This window comes from Galleria mellonella, unplaced genomic scaffold, assembly GCF_026898425.1.
Source record: "Galleria mellonella isolate WM207_F2 unplaced genomic scaffold, CSIRO_AGI_GalMel_v1 utg158, whole genome shotgun sequence".
In the NCBI taxonomy this organism is placed as follows: Eukaryota; Metazoa; Arthropoda; class Insecta; order Lepidoptera; family Pyralidae; genus Galleria; species Galleria mellonella.
The window spans coordinates 852,341-874,131 of NW_026442003.1; the positions used below are offsets into that span (position 1 = coordinate 852,341).

Sequence of the window (21,791 nt, forward strand, 5' to 3'; positions counted from 1 at the left end):
CCGGTTTAGAATGAACGGGAGTAGGAACTTCTCGATCTACCTGTAATGCCAAGGCCGCTGGAGAATGAACCGGACTTGGCATGACTTGAGCTACCTAAAATGCCCAGGCCGCTGGAGAATGAACCAGAGTTAGCATGACTTGAGCTACCTGAACTACCAAAGCCACTAGAGAAAGATCCGAATTTAGCATGACTCGAACTACCTGAACTGCCAAGGCGGCTAATTAAAGAACCAATGTCAATATGACTACCTAACTTTCCAAGGTCGCCTAATAAAGAACCGGATTTAGCATGACTACCTAAAATGCCAAGATCGTTGGAATATGAACCAGAGTTACTGTAGCTTAAACTACTTGAACTGCCAAGGCCGTTGGAGGTCGAACTGGAGTCATCGTATGAACTACTGCTGTAAGAGCCGCCTGAATGTGACCCGGTTGCGCTGTTTGAACTACTGCTGAAGTAATTGCTTGAGTGTGATCCTGTGGCGCTGTCTGAACTACTGCTCGAATGCTCGCTTGAGTGTGATCCTGTGGCGCTATTTGAACTACTTCGGGAGTAGTCGCTCGAATGTGATCCTGTAGCGCTATCTGAACTACTGCTTAATTGTTCACTTGAGTGTGATCCCGTTACATCGTTTGAACTAGTGCTGGAATAATCGCTCGACTGTGACCCTATGGCACTGTCTGAACTAATGCTAGAATGCTCGCTCGAGTGAAATCCTGTAGCATCATTTGAACTACTGCTGGAATAGTCGCTCGAGTGAGATCCATCTACGCTGTTCAAGCTACTGTCAGAATAATTGCTTGAGTCTGAAGCAGTTGAACTATGTGAACCACTGCTGGAATAATCACTTGCGTGTGATCCTGTAACGCTGTTTGAGCTACTGCCAGAATAGTCACTTGAGTCTAATCCAGTTACGCTGTTTGAACTACTGCCAGAAATGTCGCTTGAGTCTGAAGCGGTTGAACTACGTGAACCACTGCTGGAATAATCCCTTGAGTGTGATCCAGTTACGCTGTTTGATCTACTGCCAGAATAGTCACTTGAGTGCGAATCGGTTGCGCTGTTTAAGCTACTGCCAGAATAGTCGCTTGAGTCTGAAGCGGTTGAACTACGTGAACCACTGCTGGAATAATCACTTGAGTGTGATCCAGTTACGCTGTTCGAGCTACTGCCAGAATAGTCACTTGAGTGCGAATCGGTTGCGCTTTTTAAGCTACTGCCAGAATAGTCGCTTGAGTGTGATCCACTTACGCTGTTTGAACTACTGCCAGAAATGTCGCTTGAGTCTGAAGCGGTTGAACTACGTGAACCACTGCTGGAATAATCACTTGAGTGTGATCCAGTTACGCTGTTTGAGCTACCGCCAGAATAGTCACTTGAGTGCGAATCGGTTGCGCTGTTTAAGCTACTTCCAGAATAGTCGCTTGAGTGTGATCCACTTACGCTGTTTGAACTACTGCCAGAAATGTCGCTTGAGTCTGAAGCGGTTGAACTATGTGAACCACTGCTGGAATAATCACTTGAGTGTGATCCAGTTACGCTGTTCGAGCTACTGCCAGAATAGTCACTTGAGTGCGAATCGGTTGCGCTTTTTAAGCTACTGCCAGAATAGTCGCTTGAGTGTGATCCACTTACGCTGTTTGAACTACTGCCAGAAATGTCGCTTGAGTCTGAAGCGGTTGAACTACGTGAACCACTGCTGGAATAATCACTTGAGTGTGATCCAGTTACGCTGTTTGAGCTACTGCCAGAATAGTCACTTGAGTGCGAATCGGTTGCGCTGTTTAAGCTACTTCCAGAATAGTCGCTTGAGTGTGAACCACTTACGCTGTTTAAGTTACTGCCAGAATAGTCGCTTGAGTCTGAAGCGGTTGAACTACGTGAACCACTGCTGGAATAATCACTTGAGTGTGATCCAGTTACGCTGTTTGAGCTACTGCCAGAATAGTCACTTGAATGCGAATCGGTTGCGCTGTTTAAGCTACTGCCAGAATAGTCGCTTGAGTCTGAAGCGGTTGAACTACGTGAACCACTGCTGGAAAAATCACTTGAGTGTGATCCAGTTACGCTGTTTGAGCTACTGTCAGAATAGTCACTTGAGTGCGAATCGGTTGCGCTGTTTAAGCTACTTCCAGAATAGTCGCTTGAGTGTGATCCACTTACGCTGTTTGAACTACTGCCAGAAATGTCGCTTGAGTCTGAAGCGGTTGAACTATGTAAACCACTGCTGGAATAATCACTTGAGTGTGATCCAGTTACGCTGTTTGAGCTACTGCCAGAATAGTCACTTGAGTGTGATCCAGTTACGCTGTTTGAACTACTGCCAGAAATGTCGCTTGAGTCTGAAGCGGTTGAACTACGTGAACCACTGCTGGAATAATCACTCGAGTGTGATCCAGTTACGCTGTTCGAGCTACTGCCAGAATAGTCACTTGAGTGCGAATCGGTTGCGCTTTTTAAGCTACTGCCAGAATAGTCGCTTGAGTGTGATCCACTTACGCTGTTTGAACTACTGCCAGAAATGTCGCTTGAGTCTGAAGCGGTTGAACTACGTGAACCACTGCTGGAATAATCACTTGAGTGTGATCCAGTTACGCTGTTTGAGCTACTGCCAGAATAGTCACTTGAGTGCGAATCGGTTGAGTGTGAACCACTTACGCTGTTTAAGTTACTGCCAGAATAGTCGCTTGAGTCTGAAGCGGTTGAACTACGTGAACCACTGCTGGAATAATCACTTGAGTGTGATCCAGTTACGCTGTTTGAGCTACCGCCAGAATAGTCACTTGAGTGCGAATCGGTTGCGCTGTTTAAGCTACTGCCAGAATAGTCGCTTGAGTGTGATCCACTTACGCTGTTTGAACTACTGCCAGAAATGTCGCTTGAGTCTGAAGCGGTTGAACTACGTGAACCACTGCTGGAATAATCACTTGAGTGTGATCCAGTTACGCTGTTTGAGCTACTGCCAGAATAGTCACTTGAGTGCGAATCGGTTGCGCTGTTTAAGCTACTTCCAGAATAGTCGCTTGAGTGTGAACCACTTACGCTGTTTAAGTTACTGCCAGAATAGCCGCTTGAGTCTGAAGCGGTTGAACTACGTGAACCACTGCTGGAATAATCACTTGAGTGTGATCCAGTTACGCTGTTTGAGCTACTGCCAGAATAGTCACTTGAATGCGAATCGGTTGCGCTGTTTAAGCTACTGCCAGAATAGTCGCTTGAGTCTGAAGCGGTTGAACTACGTGAACCACTGCTGGAAAAATCACTTGAGTGTGATCCAGTTACGCTGTTTGAGCTACTGTCAGAATAGTCACTTGAGTGCGAATCGGTTGCGCTGTTTAAGCTACTTCCAGAATAGTCGCTTGAGTGTGATCCACTTACGCTGTTTGAACTACTGCCAGAAATGTCGCTTGAGTCTGAAGCGGTTGAACTATGTAAACCACTGCTGGAATAATCACTTGAGTGTGATCCAGTTACGCTGTTTGAGCTACTGCCAGAATAGTCACTTGAGTGTGATCCAGTTACGCTGTTTGAACTACTGCCAGAAATGTCGCTTGAGTCTGAAGCGGTTGAACTACGTGAACCACTGCTGGAATAATCACTCGAGTGTGATCCAGTTACGCTGTTCGAGCTACTGCCAGAATAGTCACTTGAGTGCGAATCGGTTGCGCTTTTTAAGCTACTGCCAGAATAGTCGCTTGAGTGTGATCCACTTACGCTGTTTGAACTACTGCCAGAAATGTCGCTTGAGTCTGAAGCGGTTGAACTACGTGAACCACTGCTGGAATAATCACTTGAGTGTGATCCAGTTACGCTGTTTGAGCTACTGCCAGAATAGTCACTTGAGTGCGAATCGGTTGAGTGTGAACCACTTACGCTGTTTAAGTTACTGCCAGAATAGTCGCTTGAGTCTGAAGCGGTTGAACTACGTGAACCACTGCTGGAATAATCACTTGAGTGTGATCCAGTTACGCTGTTTGAGCTACCGCCAGAATAGTCACTTGAGTGCGAATCGGTTGCGCTGTTTAAGCTACTTCCGGAATAGTCGCTTGAGTGTGATCCACTTACGCTGTTTGAACTACTGCCAGAAATGTCGCTTGAGTCTGAAGCGGTTGAACTATGTGAACCACTGCTGGAATAATCACTTGAGTGTGATCCAGTTACGCTGTTCGAGCTACTGCCAGAATAGTCACTTGAGTGCGAATCGGTTGCGCTTTTTAAGCTACTGCCAGAATAGTCGCTTGAGTGTGATCCACTTACGCTGTTTGAACTACTGCCAGAAATGTCGCTTGAGTCTGAAGCGGTTGAACTACGTGAACCACTGCTGGAATAATCACTTGAGTGTGATCCAGTTACGCTGTTTGAGCTACCGCCAGAATAGTCACTTGAGTGCGAATCGGTTGCGCTGTTTAAGCTACTGCCAGAATAGTCACTTGAGTGCGAATCGGTTGCGCTGTTTAAGCTACTGCCAGAATAGTCGCTTGAGTGTGAACCACTTACGCTGTTTAAGCTACTGCCAGAATAGTCGCTTGAGTCTGAAGCGGTGGAACCACGTGAACCACTGCTGGAATAATCACTTGAGTGTGATCCAGTTACGCTGTTTGAGCTACCGCCAGAATAGTCACTTGAGTGCGAATCGGTTGCGCTCTTTAAGCTACTGCCAGAATAGTCGCTTGAGTCTGAAGCGGTTGAACTACGTGAACCACTGCTGGAATAATCACTCGAGTGTGATCCAGTTACGCTGTTTGAAGTACCGCCAGAATAGTCACTTGAGTGCGAATCGGTTGCGCTGTTTAAGCTACTGCCAGAATAGTCGCTTGAGTCTGAAGCGGTTGAACTACGTGAACCACTGCTGGAATAATCACTTGAGTGTGATCCAGTTACGCTGTTTGAGCTACTGCCAGAATAGTCACTTGAGTGCGAATCGGTTGCGCTGTTTAAGCTACTTCCAGAATAGTCGCTTGAGTGTGAACCACTTACGCTGTTTAAGCTACTGCCAGCATAGTCACTTGAGTGCGAATCGGTTGCGCTGTTTAAGCTACTGCCAGCATAGTCACTTGAGTCTGAAGCGGTTGAACTACGTGAACCACTGCTGGAATAATCACTTGAGTGTGATCCAGTTACGCTGTTTGAACTACTACCAGAATAGTCACTTGAGTGCGAATCGGTTGCGCTGTTTAAGCTACTTCCGGAATAGTCGCTTGAGTGTGATCCACTTACGCTGTTTGAACTACTGCCAGAAATGTCGCTTGAGTCTGAAGCGGTTGAACTATGTGAACCACTGCTGGAATAATCACTTGAGTGTGATCCAGTTACGCTGTTCGAGCTACTGCCAGAATAGTCACTTGAGTGCGAATCGGTTGCGCTTTTTAAGCTACTGCCAGAATAGTCGCTTGAGTGTGATCCAGTTACGCTGTTTGAAGTACCGCCAGAATAGTCGCTTGAGTGTGATCCACTTACGCTGTTTGAACTACTGCCAGAAATGTCGCTTGAGTCTGAAGCGGTTGAACTACGTGAACCACTGCTGGAATAATCACTTGAGTGTGATCCAGTTACGCTGTTTGAGCTACCGCCAGAATAGTCACTTGAGTGCGAATCGGTTGCGCTCTTTAAGCTACTGCCAGAATAGTCGCTTGAGTCTGAAGCGGTTGAACTACGTGAACCACTGCTGGAATAATCACTCGAGTGTGATCCAGTTACGCTGTTTGAAGTACCGCCAGAATAGTCACTTGAGTGCGAATCGGTTGCGCTGTTTAAGCTACTGCCAGAATAGTCGCTTGAGTCTGAAGCGGTTGAACTACGTGAACCACTGCTGGAATAATCACTTGAGTGTGATCCAGTTACGCTGTTTGAGCTACTGCCAGAATAGTCATTTGAGTGCGAATCGGTTGCGCTGTTTAAGCTTCTTCCAGAATAGTCGCTTGAGTGTGAACCACTTACGCTGTTTAAGCTACTGCCAGAATAGTCGCTTGAGTCTGAAGCGGTTGAACTACGTGAACCACTGCTGGAATAATCACTTGAGTGTGATCCAGTTACGCTGTTTAAGCTACTGCCAGAATAGTCACTTGAGTGCGAATCGGTTGCGCTGTTTAAGCTACTTCCAGAATAGTCGCTTGAGTGTGAACCACTTACGCTGTTTAAGCTACTGCCAGCATAGTCACTTGAGTGCGAATCGGTTGCGCTGTTTAAGCTACTGCCAGCATAGTCACTTGAGTCTGAAGCGGTTGAACTACGTGAACCACTGCTGGAATAATCACTTGAGTGTGATCCAGTTACGCTGTTTGAAGTACCGCCAGAATAGTCACTTGAGTGCGAATCGATTGCGCTGTTTAAGCTACTGCCAGAATAGTCGCTTGAGTGTGATCCAGTTATGCTGTTTGAGCTACTGCCAGAATAATCACTTGAGTGCGAATCGGTTGCGCTGTTTAAGCTACTGCCAGAATAGTCGCTTGAGTCTGAAGCGGTTGAACTACGTGAACCACTGCTGGAATAATCACTTGAGTGTGATCCAGTTACGCTGTTTGAACTACTACCAGAATAGTCACTTGAGTGCGAATCGGTTGCGCTGTTTAAGCTACTTCCGGAATAGTCGCTTGAGTGTGATCCACTTACGCTGTTTGAACTACTGCCAGAAATGTCGCTTGAATCTGAAGCGGTTGAACTATTTGAACCACTGCTGGAATAATCACTTAAGTGTGATCCAGTTACGCTGTTCGAGCTACTGCCAGAATAGTCACTTGAGTGCGAATCGGTTGCGCTTTTTAAGCTACTGCCAGAATAGTCGCTTGAGTGTGATCCAGTTACGCTGTTTGAGCTACTGCCAGAATAGTCACTTGAGTGCGAATCGGTTGCGCTGTTTAAGCTACTGCCAGAATAGTCGCTTGAGTCTGAAGCGGTTGAACTACGTGAACCACTGCTGGAATAATCACTTGAGTGTGATCCAGTTACGCTGTTTGAGCTACCGCCAGAATAGTCACTTGAGTGCGAATCGGTTGCGCTGTTTAAGCTACTGCCAGAATAGTCACTTGAGTGCGAATCGGTTGCGCTGTTTAAGCTACTTCCAGAATAGTCGCTTGAGTGTGAACCACTTACGCTGTTTAAGCTACTGCCTGAATAGTCGCTTGAGTCTGAAGCGGTTGAACTACGTGAACCACTGCTGGAATAATCACTTGAGTGTGATCCAGTTACGCTGTTTGAACTACTACCAGAATAGTCACTTGAGTGCGAATCGGTTGCGCTGTTTAAGCTACTTCCGGAATAGTCGCTTGAGTGTGATCCACTTACGCTGTTTGAACTACTGCCAGAAATGTCGCTTGAGTCTGAAGCGGTTGAACTATGTGAACCACTGCTGGAATAATCACTTGAGTGTGATCTAGTTACGCTGTTCGAGCTACTGCCAGAATAGTCACTTGAGTGCGAATCGGTTGCGCTGTTTAAGCTACTGCCAGAATAGTCGCTTGAGTCTGAAGCGGTTGAACTACGTGAACCACTGCTGGAATAATCACTTGAGTGTGATCCAGTTACGCTGTTTGAAGTACCGCCAGAATAGTCGCTTGAGTGTGATCCACTTACGCTGTTTGAACTACTGCCAGAAATGTCGCTTGAGTCTGAAGCGGTTGAACTACGTGAACCACTGCTGGAATAATCACTTGAGTGTGATCCAGTTACGCTGTTTGAGCTACCGCCAGAATAGTCACTTGAGTGCGAATCGGTTGCGCTGTTTGAACTACTACCAGAATCGTCACTTGAGTGCGAATCGGTTGCGCTGTTTAAACTACTTCCGGAATAGTCGCTTGAGTGTGATCCACTTACGCTGTTTGAACTACTGCCACAAATGTCGCTTGAGTCTGAAGCGGTTGAACTATGTGAACCACTGCTGGAATAATCACTTGAGTGTGATCCAGTTACGCTGTTTGAAGTACCGCCAGAATAGTCACTTGAGTGCGAATCGGTTGCGCTGTTTAAGCTACTGCCAGAATAGTCGCTTGAGTCTGAAGCGGTTGAACTACGTGAACCACTGCTGGAATAATCACTTGAGTGTGATCCAGTTACGCTGTTTGAAGTACCGCCAGAATAGTCGCTTGAGTGTGATCCACTTACGCTGTTTGAACTACTGCCAGAAATGTCGCTTGAGTCTGAAGCGGTTGAACTACGTGAACCACTGCTGGAATAATCACTTGAGTGTGATCCAGTTACGCTGTTTGAGCTACCGCCAGAATAGTCACTTGAGTGCGAATCGGTTGCGCTGTTTAAGCTACTGCCAGAATAGTCACTTGAGTGCGAATCGGTTGCGCTGTTTAAGCTACTTCCAGAATAGTCGCTTGAGTGTGAACCACTTACGCTGTTTAAGCTACTGCCTGAATAGTCGCTTGAGTCTGAAGCGGTTGAACTACGTGAACCACTGCTGGAATAATCACTTGAGTGTGATCCAGTTACGCTGTTTGAACTACTACCAGAATAGTCACTTGAGTGCGAATCGGTTGCGCTGTTTGAACTACTACCAGAATAGTCACTTGAGTGCGAATCGGTTGCGCTGTTTAAACTACTTCCGGAATAGTCGCTTGAGTGTGATCCACGTACGCTGTTTGAACTACTGCCAGAAATGTCGCTTGAGTCTGAAGCGGTTGAACTACGTGAACCACTGTTGGAATAATCACTTGAGTGTGATCCAGTTACGCTGTTTGAGCTACCGCCAGAATAGTCACTTGAGTGCGAATCGGTTGCGCTGTTTAAGCTACTGCCAGAATAGTCGCTTGAGTCTGAAGCGGTTGAACTACGTGAACCACTGCTGGAATAATCACTTGAGTGTGATCCAGTTACGCTGTTTGAAATACCGCCAGAATAGTCACTTGAGTGCGAATCGGTTGCGCTGTTTAAGCTACTGCCAGCATAGTCACTTGAGTGTGAGCCGGCTAAGGTGCTTGAACCACTGCTGGAATAGTCGTTGGAATGTGAACCGGATGATCTATTTAAACTGCTGCTGGTTCTTTTACTTGAATGTAAACTGGATGATTTACGTGAACTACTGCTGGAACTTCCGCTTGAGTGTGAACCTGAGGATTTACGTGAACTACTGCTGGAAATTCCGCTTGAGTGAGCACTGGATGATTTACGTGAACTGCTGCTTGAACTACCGCTTGCACGTGATTTGGATGATTTACGTGAACTACTGCTGGAACTACCACTTGAATGTGAACCGGATGATGAGCTACTGCTGGAACCGCTTGAAAGGTCATTTTCTGCAAAATGATAAAACAAACCCATTTATTTATTTAAAACAACTTAATGTTTTAAATAATATTAAGTTGGCCATGTTTAAATTGTACGAAAGTGAATTTACATTCCTGTTTTGTTCTTCCGTTCCATAACTTTGAGTATTATTATATCTCTTAATTAATTAATTTAAAAGGGAAAAAGACTTTATTTGTTAATAAATATAAACTTGACAATATTTACAAACAATACTTGGACAGAACGAGCGAGGTTAAAATCATTCTGAAATTAATGCTTGTAATAGAAAATGTATTATGTCATATAATACATAAAGTTGCAAATATAATATACAACGGGCTCTACACTAGGCAAATCTATATTTATTAACAATTTATAATTTGTTATAATATCTCATCATCATCATCATATCACTCCCTAACCGTCCACTGCTGGGAGAAGGGAAAGGAATTGCTAGCAATATACACAACCAGGAAAACCTCCTCGCGGTTCCGCCTGGAACCTATCATGGTTAATTCCTGATGAATTCATCATGATGTGCTAACTGGCCTGTTTTCATTCTCATCATGATGTGATCCCTTCACTGGTGCTCCGCCAGCGTATCCCGTTAGCGCAGTGGTGGGGTAGTAGGGTTACCATACCATTTTCACCCATAAAAAAACCGTCCACGGCTGAACATAAGACTCTCACTTCGGGAGGCGGATTGGCAACCGCAGTTTGGCTTTAGAGATGTTTTAAGAGGGACGCTACTGCCCATCCATCGCCCTCCCTTAGTCGCCACTTACGACACCCACAGGAAAGACAGAGGGTGGCTTATTCTATACCAGGAACACATGACCAATATATGTACATAGATTTATGTTACAATAAAATTATGAAATAATAGGCTATCCTAACTCGAGCACCAGAAAGGGAACGTATCTTACTTTAATATAATAATAAGCATATAATTAATCTTGGCATGAATATTGATAGATTATTAACCTGCTCCAATCACGCTCGATAGTCCAGACGAGAATCCAATTTCACCTGCACGATCTACAGAATTTACAGCTGAAGCTATACCATGGGCTACACTATTGACTGCATTTTTGAATCCTTTTGCTCCTGCAGATATAATATGACCGGCAGTATCAAAGAGATTGCCACTTGTTGAAATACTGCCTTCAGTCTCGTCTCCTAATTTAAATGCGCCTCCGATTCCTTTAGGACTTACACCAACAGCGCCCTCTATGCCTCCGCCAGCGTGAAAGCCAATGCCTGTTGAAATAATAAAATTATAGGTTAAATCAGACATAAGCACTCCGGATGTTTTACTGTGAAATTTATCAATATCTAATTGTCTACTTAATTTATTAAAAGTTGTTTTTTGTTTGCTATATATAAAAAGTTATTGTTTTGTTTATAGTTTGTTAAAAACACGGGAGAAGAAAATGGAGGGATAAGTTTAATTAATTTAGACGGTATATTAATATTATTAATGATTAATTCATAACAAACGATTACACGAGAAGTTAATTTAATGAAATAATTAATATCAGCTATTTCACAGTGTTTTTCAAGGCTGATGGGTTATTGCTGATAATAATGGAGGAGCAAACTAAGAGGATAATAGCAGTAGAAGGAAAAATGTGCCGTAGTAGAACACCAATGATCTGGTTTCCAATAGTAAAGAATGACATGAAATGTGCAAACGCGAGCGAATAAACAATTCTTAATCGAAGGCCGTGGCTTAGGATTATTAGGAGGGCTGATCCTAAATAAACTGGGACAACAAAAGAAGAATTACATAGAAACAAATAGGTACATCATTTACCAGTGTAATAGTCATTTATCGTTTGTTTCATTTTTAAAACTATCTGTCATATATTAATTTAGAGTGTTGTATGCTTTCTCAATTAGTATCCTCTTTAGATGCAAAATACATTAATTAGTCTTTCAAATATTGGGGCAATATATTATATACTTTCAGACCAATGCAGAATATGCTATTGATGTATACTATTGCGTTACATTTTAACGTCAGGGGTGTCTTTTTCTAGAAATCTGTCCTATTCTAGAATGTAGGCGTACGGGTGTGCGACTCCGGCCTCCTAAGCCGCTGTAGTGTCCCAGTCCTTTTCGCAACTGCAGTGTCCCACCTTACCTTTCCCACATAAGTCCCTTACTCCTCTTATTTACCAATTTCCTTTACGCATTTCCAACGTTCCCTTCCTTTTTTTCCTCAATCTTTTCCTTCGTACCGTAGACGGTGGAAACCACCAACAAATAAATGCATTCCCAAAGAAGGTTGACGTCAGACAAGCGGACGTTCGTAAAACTATAAGCCAAATCTTTTTTGTAATATGGATAAATCACATATTATGCTGACCCCAAATAATAACTGGGATAAGGGTAGGAAAATAACGATTTACCAGTATAATAAGAACTATTACTTTTATCTAAAAAAGAAGGTACGTATTATTCTTTTTAACATTGACGAAGAAATTTTATGATATGTTGATATCCACAAGTTTCAGTTGGTCAGTTTAATACGTTTCGGATCGCAACTCCGGGTCCAGTAAAATGCGGTGTAGAACATTATTTTCTCATAAAACGGGAGCAGTTTCTAATGACGTTGTGATTTCAGCTTGTTTAAATAATATAGGTACCCATATGTACTTATACAGACAAGGTACAAACGCGACAGAACGTTAATGTCACCAGAGGGAGACTTTGTACAAAAGTCGTTTGCTTGAACACCTCTGTTCCATTTGTGTTTCTATCGTGAAGCAGTTGTGTTTGCATGTCTGTGTTTCGGTTTGAAGGGTAGGATATAGGGTAGGGCAGTGAGTTTACAGGGTACAGAGAAATAACGCCGGAGTCCTCAGAAATGGAAACGTACTGCTCATGTCTAGGCGACGGTTACCATTTTCCATCAGTTGGTCCGTCAGTTTATTTGCCATTCTAAGTTGCATAAAAAAAAGAAAAAAAGTTAATAGTAAGTGACGTTCTGTTTTAAAAGATTTTTGTAGTGCGCATACGCCTCCCTACAGCGTAGCAAATGTGTGGGCGGGGCGTATTACAATGACTTGTAGTGGCGTTGTGCGTGTGGAGAACTGCATCTGTGTGCATATGCTCTTAGAGATGTTCATAAAACCGATGTAGTTTGGCTCTATCGTTTTGAAAATTTGATATGTTGTAGCACAGTAAGTACTGTCCGCAAAAATCTTGGATAATACGCTTGTATTACCCAAGATTTTTACAGTCAAATGACGTTAATTAACACTCGGCTTGGAAAACAATATTTTGGAATGACGTGAGGTGACATTGTTCTATATCAGAAATCTTACTGTTGACTTTCACTGACCTTGCTTACCGCAACGTGTTAATTTAAACATCTTTTGGATTTGCGTCGTGTTTTAGTTGAAAGAATTGTTTTAGCAATGTAATTAAAATTCACTTATAACTTGCTAAGGCGATATATATTATTCTTTCTTTGATAAGTTAATTTGGTGATATGTTGAACTCGACTTGATATGTTGACCTGTTAACTTGTTTACCAGAGGGAGACTTTGTACAAAAGTCATTTGCTTGGGTACCTCTGTCCCATTCGTGTTTTAACCGTGAAGCAGTTGTATTTGCATGGCTATGTTTCGGTTTGATGGGTGGGATATGACGTGAATTTACAGGGTACAGAGGAATAACACTTGATTCCTCAGGAATGGCAACGCATGGGATATCATGGGCGAAACAGTATACTCTGTTATGTCCATGGTACTGCTCATGTCTATAGGCGACGGTTGCCATTTCCTTTAGGTGGGTCGTCAGCTTGTTTGCCATTTTAAGTTGTATAAAAAAAAAAGTTAGGCTGATCAGTTTAGTTTAAATTCTTTTGGGTTTGTAACGTGTTTTGGTTTGAATAGCTGATTGAATACATTTTGATCTAGTTTTTGTGTCTTTTATTAAACAATGAGTTAGTATTTTAGTAATTTATACAAGAAAGCTTTTAATTATTAAAATGTAATTAAACGAAATATCTGAATACTTTTAATTCGCAAGTTATTTAATATCCTTATCTATAAATGGTAAAAGGAATTAGATTTAAAAACATATCAGAGGGAGACTTTGTACAAAAGTCGTTTGGTTGGCTCTGTCCCATTTGTGTTTTTACCGTGAAGCAGTTATGTTTGCAGGTTTGAAGGGTGGGATATAGCAGTGAATTTACAGGGTACAGAGGAATAACACCTGAGTTCTCAGGAATGGCAACCCATGGGGGGTATCATGGGCGAAACAGTCTCTGTTATGTCCATGGTACTGCTCATGTCTATAGGCGACGGTTACCACTTTCCATCATGCGGGTCGTCGACTTGTTTGCCAATCTAAGTTGCATAAAAAAAAAACAGTTAATATTAAATTTAAATGAGCCACGAAATACACTTTATCAATTTCCTTGAAATAATTAAGTTTTTAAGTTAAATTTAAGGTTTACTTACCTCCAAACGATGGGAAGCAAATGGCAGAGCCGACCTGCAAATAAAATCAGTCGGTTCATCGTAAGAACACACGCAGGCGAATTGAAAACATACTCTTGGCTTTTCATAAAAAAAAATAACAGGTTAAAAACATCAAAACGAATACATTTTATAGGCATAGGTAATATTGGTACTGATCCAATATCTATATACTGGAATCCTTTGGATATTTCGGTCCAATACCGTCCGGACCTGTCAGGTTCGTACTGATCAAATTTAATATATAAAATTCTCGTGTCACGGTGTTTGTTACCAAACTCCTCCGAAACGGCTTTACCGATTTTCATGAAATTTTGTATGCATATTCAGTAGGTCTGAGAATCGGCCAACATCTATTTTTCATACCCCGGAATGATAGGGGTGACCCATCCCTAAATATTTTTTTTTAATTTTTTTGATATTTTTTTTTATTTTAATTTTATTATGATTTAGCATTGAAAAATACATACAAATTTAAATTTTCACGCTTTTACGATCAACCTCTGTTGTTTAATCGCAACAAATATATGTATATATATATATATATATATATATATATATATATATATATATATATATATATATATATATATATATATATATATATTAATGTCGATCAGATTTTTGTCACATAAAATATAATAAAGATATATTGACTGTTTGACTGTTAGCCTCAATTTCTGAACAGCCAATCAGCTGAGACCGTGCGAAATGGAGTAACATCATAAGAGAGGCAATAGACACCTTTCAAGGACCTTCAGATTACTGAAGGTCCTTGAAAGGTGTCTATTCTACTTCATTAGAAGTGGAGGAAGAGAGAGAGAGAGCCTCAATTTTTTTCTTTTAAAAGTGTCTACAGAGACCCAAGATGGTAGAACGCCGCACATCCAGATGGTCGGGGCTAAGCTTTAGTTCGTAGCGGGTTGTACGGTGACCAAATTCAGTATCTGGTATTAATTCGAATAATTCCTCTGAACGCTCCCCATGATATGCGCAATAAAAGATGCAGAGACAACGTCTTTACGCAATGCCAGGGGATTGAGTAACATTCCTAACAATCCCTTCTTTTCCCTCAATTTAAGTATTATAATACATGTAGAATACTGTTAGAATACACAATTTAACGGCTATTAGTGAAACCCTTTTGTGATCATCAATTCAGCCGCTAATTGTCCACTGTTGAACATAGGCTTCCCATAAAGCGAATTTTGCCAGTAGCTGCAAAGCTTTGCAGGCGAGTTGGCAGCCGCAAATAGAATTTTGGTGATATTTTAAGAGGAACGTTGCTGTCCATCCCTCGACCGTTCCCTTAGCCGCCTCTTACGACACCCATGGGAAAGAAAGGAGTGGCCCAATCTATACCGGGAACACACGGCAATTTGTGATATTATCACCATCATCATCATACCAGCCTTTAACTGTCCACTGCTGAACATAAGCCTTCTCCTTGGGAGGCTCGGTCAGTAGTTACCACGTTTGGCGGGCGAATTAGCAACCGCAGTTACGTTTTCGAGATTATTTAAAAGGAACGCTGCTGTCCATCGCTCGCCCTCTCTTAGTCGCCTCTTACCCATAGGTAAGGTACGGGTGGCCTAGTCAACGCCGGGACCACATAGTCATTGTTAATATTGTTTGTATTAAATTGAAAATAATAATAATAATAATAAAGAAGCAATGGAAAATGCACACCACCTACATAATACCCATAGTACTATCATTTACAGCAGCCTTTCCCAAAGTGGACAATAACGCCCCCTTGTGGGCGCTGCAGGCCTAAAGGGAGCGGTAAGAGATCCAGAAAAAAATGGAGGCATTGTATAGAGACTTGGGGGGTGATTTGTTGATTTTGAAGTAATAGTGGTTTTTAATTAGGGGGAAAAATGAGGGCGCTGAAAAATAATTTATTGTCAAACAGGGCAGTAGACAAAATAAGTTTGGAAACTCCTGGTCTACAGGAATCGTACTTAAAAAATCTTGGCAAACATTTAGGTATTTCACTTTCTTACCTTCCCACACAATAGATTTGCTACAGAAAGCGGTCATGCTCAATACTTAGTAAATTCCTTATCATTGGCATCGTCCTCATATATTGTTTAATTTATTTGCAATATTTTTAATAACTTTGCGGCACTACACTTTCATAATTCTACAACACACACACACACACACACACACACACACACATATAAATATATATCGTCCCTGTAAATTATTCATTACGGGGATATATGGAGACGCCTACCCTCTGGTGTGAGTGCCGCGCCACAAGAGTGTGTGTGACTTTGACGCGGGAACAAACATTCACCTCCACGGCAATTTTTGAAAATATTAACAATCTTCGGTTATTGGGGGTGAGTTTAGGTTATTATTTATTATTTTTCATGTTTATATATGCATACACATAAATCGAGGAAAAATAGACAACGATAACACGAATTACGGGAGCCCTGAACCAGTACCTAAGTGTGAGACGAAGTAGGCGATGAAAGTCAATATTCCACCGAAATTCCTGTATATAACATATATATTTATTATTCAATATGATGCCTACGGCCAGTTTCTATCATCGTACGGCTCGCCATCGACAGAGAGTTCACCCTCATACCCTACAGCCTAAATGGTCGCGTACAACGCGGTTTCAGAGATGTTTCCTCCCACGAACACTCAGGTTATAAAATAAGCTCCCTGTCGAGGTTTTCCCAAGAGACTACAGCGTGGGCTTTTACAAAAATGGGATAAAGAGGTTTCTTCAGAGTCAGCAACGCGCGCGTAATACCTCTGGTATCTGGCGTTCATAGGCTACGGTAACCGCTTACCATCAGATGGGCCGTATGTTTGTTTGCCACCTTTAGAGTCAACCATGCTTGGCTAAGGCCCGCATGGCTGAACACTTTACCCACCTAAAAAGGGAAATGTAAAATACAATATATATTGAAATAATAATAAAATTATTACATTACCAAAGCGAGGAGCACAGCGAACCTCATATTGGCGGTCTCGGTGAAGCTCTTGTGAATATTTTCACACTTATGCAAATGGTTCCACCACGCACCCTTAATATAGTGTACGCCAACAATATGTATGACGCAGTTACCGTATATGCTGTTTGTCAAAATTAATTAATAATGTTTTCGACGTTAAAGCAAATAATTTATTGAAAGTCATCTTGCGTAATTCTAATAAACAAGTAGCAATCATTTTGCTAATATAAAATTAAAAGTAAGTCTATCCGATGATGATTTAGTATTCTTTGGAATCAACTTCCAGCAGCAGTATTTCCGAACCGATACGACAACATAACCTTCAAGAAAAAAATATATATTCCTTTTTAAAAGGCCGGCAGCACACTTGCAATGCCGCTGGTGTTGTGGGTGATCATGGGCGGCGGTAGTCACTTACCATCAGGTGAGCCGCATGCTCGTTTGCCCCCTGTGTTGTAAAAAAAAAAAAGAAATCAATATTGATTGGGCTAATTTATCATCATTACAGTTAATTGTCCACTGCTGAACTGCCTTTAGGGACAGTAGGGACTGGAGGAGTGAGGGAGTTGACAGTAAGCCACGCTTGGTAGTTTGGCAATCGCAGTAAAGCTTTGGTGGTCTTTAAACAGGGACGCTGTTCATTCTCTATGTTGAGCAGTGGACAGTTAAAGGCTGATATAATGATGATGTAATCATCATCATCATCTCAGCCATTATGTGTTCACTGCTCAACATTGACCTCCCCCATAGAATGCCATAAGGAACGGACCTGAGCCAACTCCTCGCAATGTGTTTGAGGTCGTCACTCCATATAGTAGCGTCATCGACCGTAAGACCAGAGGGAGACTTTGTACAAAAATCGATTGCTTGGGTACCTCTGTCCCATTCGTGTTTCAACCGTAAAGCAGTTGTGTTTGCATGGCTGTGTTTCGATTTGAAGGGTGGGATATGGCGTGAATTTACAGGGTACAGAGGAATAACACCTGAATCCTCAGGAATGGCAACGCATGGGGGGTATCATGGGCGAAACAGTATGTGTGTGTACTGTTATGTCCATGGTACTGCTCATGTCTACAGGCGACGGTTACCACTTTCCATCAGGTGGGCCGTCAGCTTGTTTGCCATTCTAAGTTGTATAAAAAAAACATAATACATGTCGCTTAATTAAATAATGTATTTATTATATCTGCCTTAATCTGTCCACTGCTGAACATAAGCCTCCCCTTGGCAACCGCAGTTATGCTTTAGAGATGTTTTAAGAGGGACGCTGCTGCCTATCTTACGCCCTCCCTTAATCGCCTCTTACGGGAACCGCCCACGGCAAAGGAATGGGTGGCCTATTCTATGCCGGGACCATACTGCATTTTAAAGATATTAAATGTGTTAAAATATCGTTCCTTTAGACTTTTATGCCAGAATTTATGACGAACGAACGAAATATTTCATGGAAGTTCCATTTACTGGACTGTTATGAATAAAAACACGAAATTGAGTCTGAAAATTCGGAATTTCATTTTATGGTAGATCCCCTGAGATATAGCGCTATGACAGACGGACGGACGGACAAAATATAGTATAATAAAAAAAATAAAGGTTCTTTTAAATTTTTAAATACTGTTTTTGTAGAAAAAAGTATACTTCTTTTATTTATGGTATTACATATATTGAGTTAACCTAATTACGTATTTCATGTCTGGGCAAAGATAAATAAATGAAAAGTTTGAGAAAATTGTCCAGAAATAGTCAATATATGTTTCTAATTCTATCTAATCTAATGTACCTACAATAATAAACATACGTATTGAACAAGCTGACACAATGCTCTAACGTAATTGAGTACGTTTGTTTGTTTATATAGGCTTTTCTATTTATATTTTATTATATAGGTAGTGTAACCACAGAAGTGCTTCGAGAAATATGGGTCAAACCTTTTCATACGGGGGGAAAGGGATTGTTAGTAATGGAGACTAAGAATCCCATTGCTATATACCTAACCAGGTCGACCTCTTCGCGGTTCCCCCTGGTAACTATCATGGTTAATTCCTGATGAATTCACCATGATGGGCTAATTGTCCTGTTTTCATTCTCATCATGATGTGATCCCTTCACTGGTGCTCCGCCAGCGTATCCCGTTAGCGCAGGCGGGGTAACCATTCCATTTTCACCCATCAAAAAAAAACGTTTGCATACGATTTTGCTTTTTGATTTTTGATAAATAGTCATGAGTATAAAACTTATAACTTGTATATTTATTTTGTCTTATAAATTATGCATCTTTTTAATGCGTAAACACTCATTTTATTTGTTAAATAATACGTCAAGATACATTCTATGCGTAAATATATAGAACACTGATAAAAAGACTCGGTTAATTTGACAATTGGCTGACAAAAAATTGACTCGTTTTTGAGGCTCGATGCTCTATCTATATAATCTAAGATTTGATACTAATAACTGTTTTTTTTTATACAACTTAGAATGGCAAACAAGCTGACGGCCCACCTGATGGAAAGTGGTAACCGTCGCATATAGACATGAGCAGTACCATGCACATAACAGAGTATACTGTTTCGTCCATGATACTCCCATGCGTTGCCATTCCTGAGGACTCAGGTGTTATTCCTCTGTACCCAGTAAATTCACGCCATATCCCACCCTTCAAACCGAAACACAGCTTTGCAAATAGAGCTGCTCACGGTAGTAAATTAAAGTTATAGTTAATCCAAAATTCAAATTTTTAAACAATTTTACCTAATTTTTAACATTCACGTTATTTAAACATATTTTAACAGTAGTAACAAAGTAACATAAAGGAGCATGCTCAAGGAGTAGAACTCTCTCCCTGTTCATGTTTTCCCATCAAATTTAATCTGCACCAATTAAAGCCAAATGTGAATAGGCTATTCGTGAATTCGCGAACTCCATCTTAGACCATATCATCTCTTTCCATCAGGTGAGATCGTGGTCAATCTTGGGACCCGAAAATAGTAATCATCATTCACTGCTGAACCAAGGTATCTTCTTATTGGAGGTTATGACAGTAGCTGCCACGCTTAACAGGCGAATTGGCCACGTCAGTTAGGCTTTGATGATGTTTAAAGAGAGACACTGCTCCCTTTCCCTTGACCATTAAGTTTCCTTAGACCCCTCGCGTGCATGCGTGCGAGCGTGCATGCGTGCGTGCGTGCATGTGTGTGTGTGCACACACATGTGTGGAGACTAAAAAATCCGAAATAAAAATGTATGTTATTATTATTACCTGCAATCGCGTCATGTTAAGTAGTATAGTTAAAAACTTTCTCTCTTCTTATTTAACAGTTTCCACTTGTCTGGGCCCCTAATTCATGCACTCTCTTCCAGCCAGCTTTATCCTAGGCCATATCTTCGACCTCTTCATACGATATGACACCTAGTGTCTCCTTTATTTGTCCCATGTCGTTATTTCTCGATCTTCCCCTTCCTCTTCTGCTTTACTTTTCCTTCTAGTGCGTAAGTATGCTCTTTAAAAAGCTTGATTTACATTTATAAATTGTTGCATCCGTCACCTTTTTCATATAAAAAATACAATAAAGAGGTAATTTTATATCACATATGACTCTATTTAATTATTGTTACAGTTGGTTAAACTCCAACACAAAATTATAATTTTTGTACATGTCAAATTATTTACAAAATTTGGCATTAATAATTAATTATAAGTGATTAAGTTTACACTTTACATTTAAATAATACAATGTTAATTCGATACTGTATAATACAATGGAATACGATAATCATTTATAGTGCAGTGTCCAATACAATTACAAACTAAATATCAATATATCTATATATATAAAAATTAATGCCACTTTTCGTTGTAATTTTATAACTCAAGAACGGGCTCACCTATCCAAACCAAATGTTTAGACTTTGTTCGGACCATTTAGTAGATGGTTTATGTGAAGTTTGCACAAAAACGGTCGAGCGGTTCTTCATTTATTACATTTTTTGTAACAAATGAATTCAATCAATAGCAGATCATTTTGTTAATGGGGATTTTTGTGTCAAATTTAAACTTTTTTTAAGATTGGGATTGTGCTGTCAAATTGAAACTTTTTTCAGTGTTGACAGTACAAGCATGTTGTTATGTCATTCATGCGGTCATTTCATTTTGGACGTGCTTCGATTAAAGCAAGTTGTCGACGATAATTAAAGCTTTGTGTTTATATTTTTAAACATATTGTTCAAATCGGCTATTCCATTCAATAGAAATTCATTCCACCTAATGGAAAATGGTAACCGTCGCCTATAGACATGAGCAGTATCATGGGCATAATAGAATATACTGTTTCGCCCATGATACCCCCCCATGCGTTGCCATTCCTGAGGACTCAGGTGTTATTCCTCTGAACCATGTAAATTCACTGCCATATCCCACCCTTCAAACCGAAACACAGCCATGCAAACACAACTGCTTCACGGTAGAAACACGAATGGAACAGAGGTGTAAACTACTTTTGTACAAAGTCTCCCTCTGGTACCCCTCGCATGTCACCTATCTTTCGAAAAGAGATAAATAATTTTAAACGAGTATAATTTTTCTCCTTATCCTTAACGTCACTATATTTACCACCCTTTTACAAACAATAATGGTTAAGGGTAATGGCTATAGTTCATATGTACCACCGAAATCCGATGCAGACGAAACTTGCGTTCTGTTAGCTGTTTCCGTAGCTTCCTGCAAGTCGTGAATGGTTGATCGACTGAACGACTGATCACTTGACAGATCCACGGATTCATCGACTAATCGAACGACTTATCGATCGACTGATCAATCGACTGATCGCTTGACTGATCCGTTGATTCATCGACTAATCGAACGACTTATCGATCGACTGATCGGTCGACTGATCGTTTGACTGGTTCACTGATTCATCGACTAATCGATCAACTGGTCTATCGACTGATCAATCGACTGATTACATGACTGATCCACTGATTCATCGACTAATCGATCGACTGATCAATCGACTGATTACATGACTGATCCACTGATTCATCGATTAATCGATCGACTGATCATTAGACTGATCTACTAATTCATCGAC

The 21,791-nt window shown here is 41.3% G+C and overlaps 1 protein-coding gene across 1 annotated transcript; it reads right to left on the reverse strand.

Moving 5' to 3' along the window:
- Positions 1-5: 5 nt before the first annotated feature.
- LOC113511536 (serine-rich adhesin for platelets-like) lies at positions 6-15,766 on the reverse strand. Its single transcript, XM_052892347.1, has 3 exons — positions 15,730-15,766; positions 10,215-10,490; positions 6-9,238 (listed from the first exon to the last, which is right to left on the reverse strand). Exons 1-3 carry the CDS (start codon positions 15,764-15,766, stop codon positions 6-8), a joined length of 9,546 nt encoding a protein of 3,181 aa, XP_052748307.1.
- Positions 15,767-21,791: the final 6,025 nt, after the last annotated feature.

Bases quoted from the DNA above. Each gene is read 5' to 3' on its own strand.
- LOC113511536 (XM_052892347.1), bottom strand. From the start codon at position 15,766: ATGACCGCTTTCTGTAGCAAATCTATTGTGTGGGAAG. The intron at 10,491-15,729 runs GTAAGAAAGTGA...TTATTTCAACAG, and splicing joins CAAATCTATTGTGTGGGAAG to GCATTGGCTTTCACGCTGGC. The intron at 9,239-10,214 runs GTTAATAATCTA...ATCATTTTGCAG, and splicing joins ATCGAGCGTGATTGGAGCAG to AAAATGACCTTTCAAGCGGT.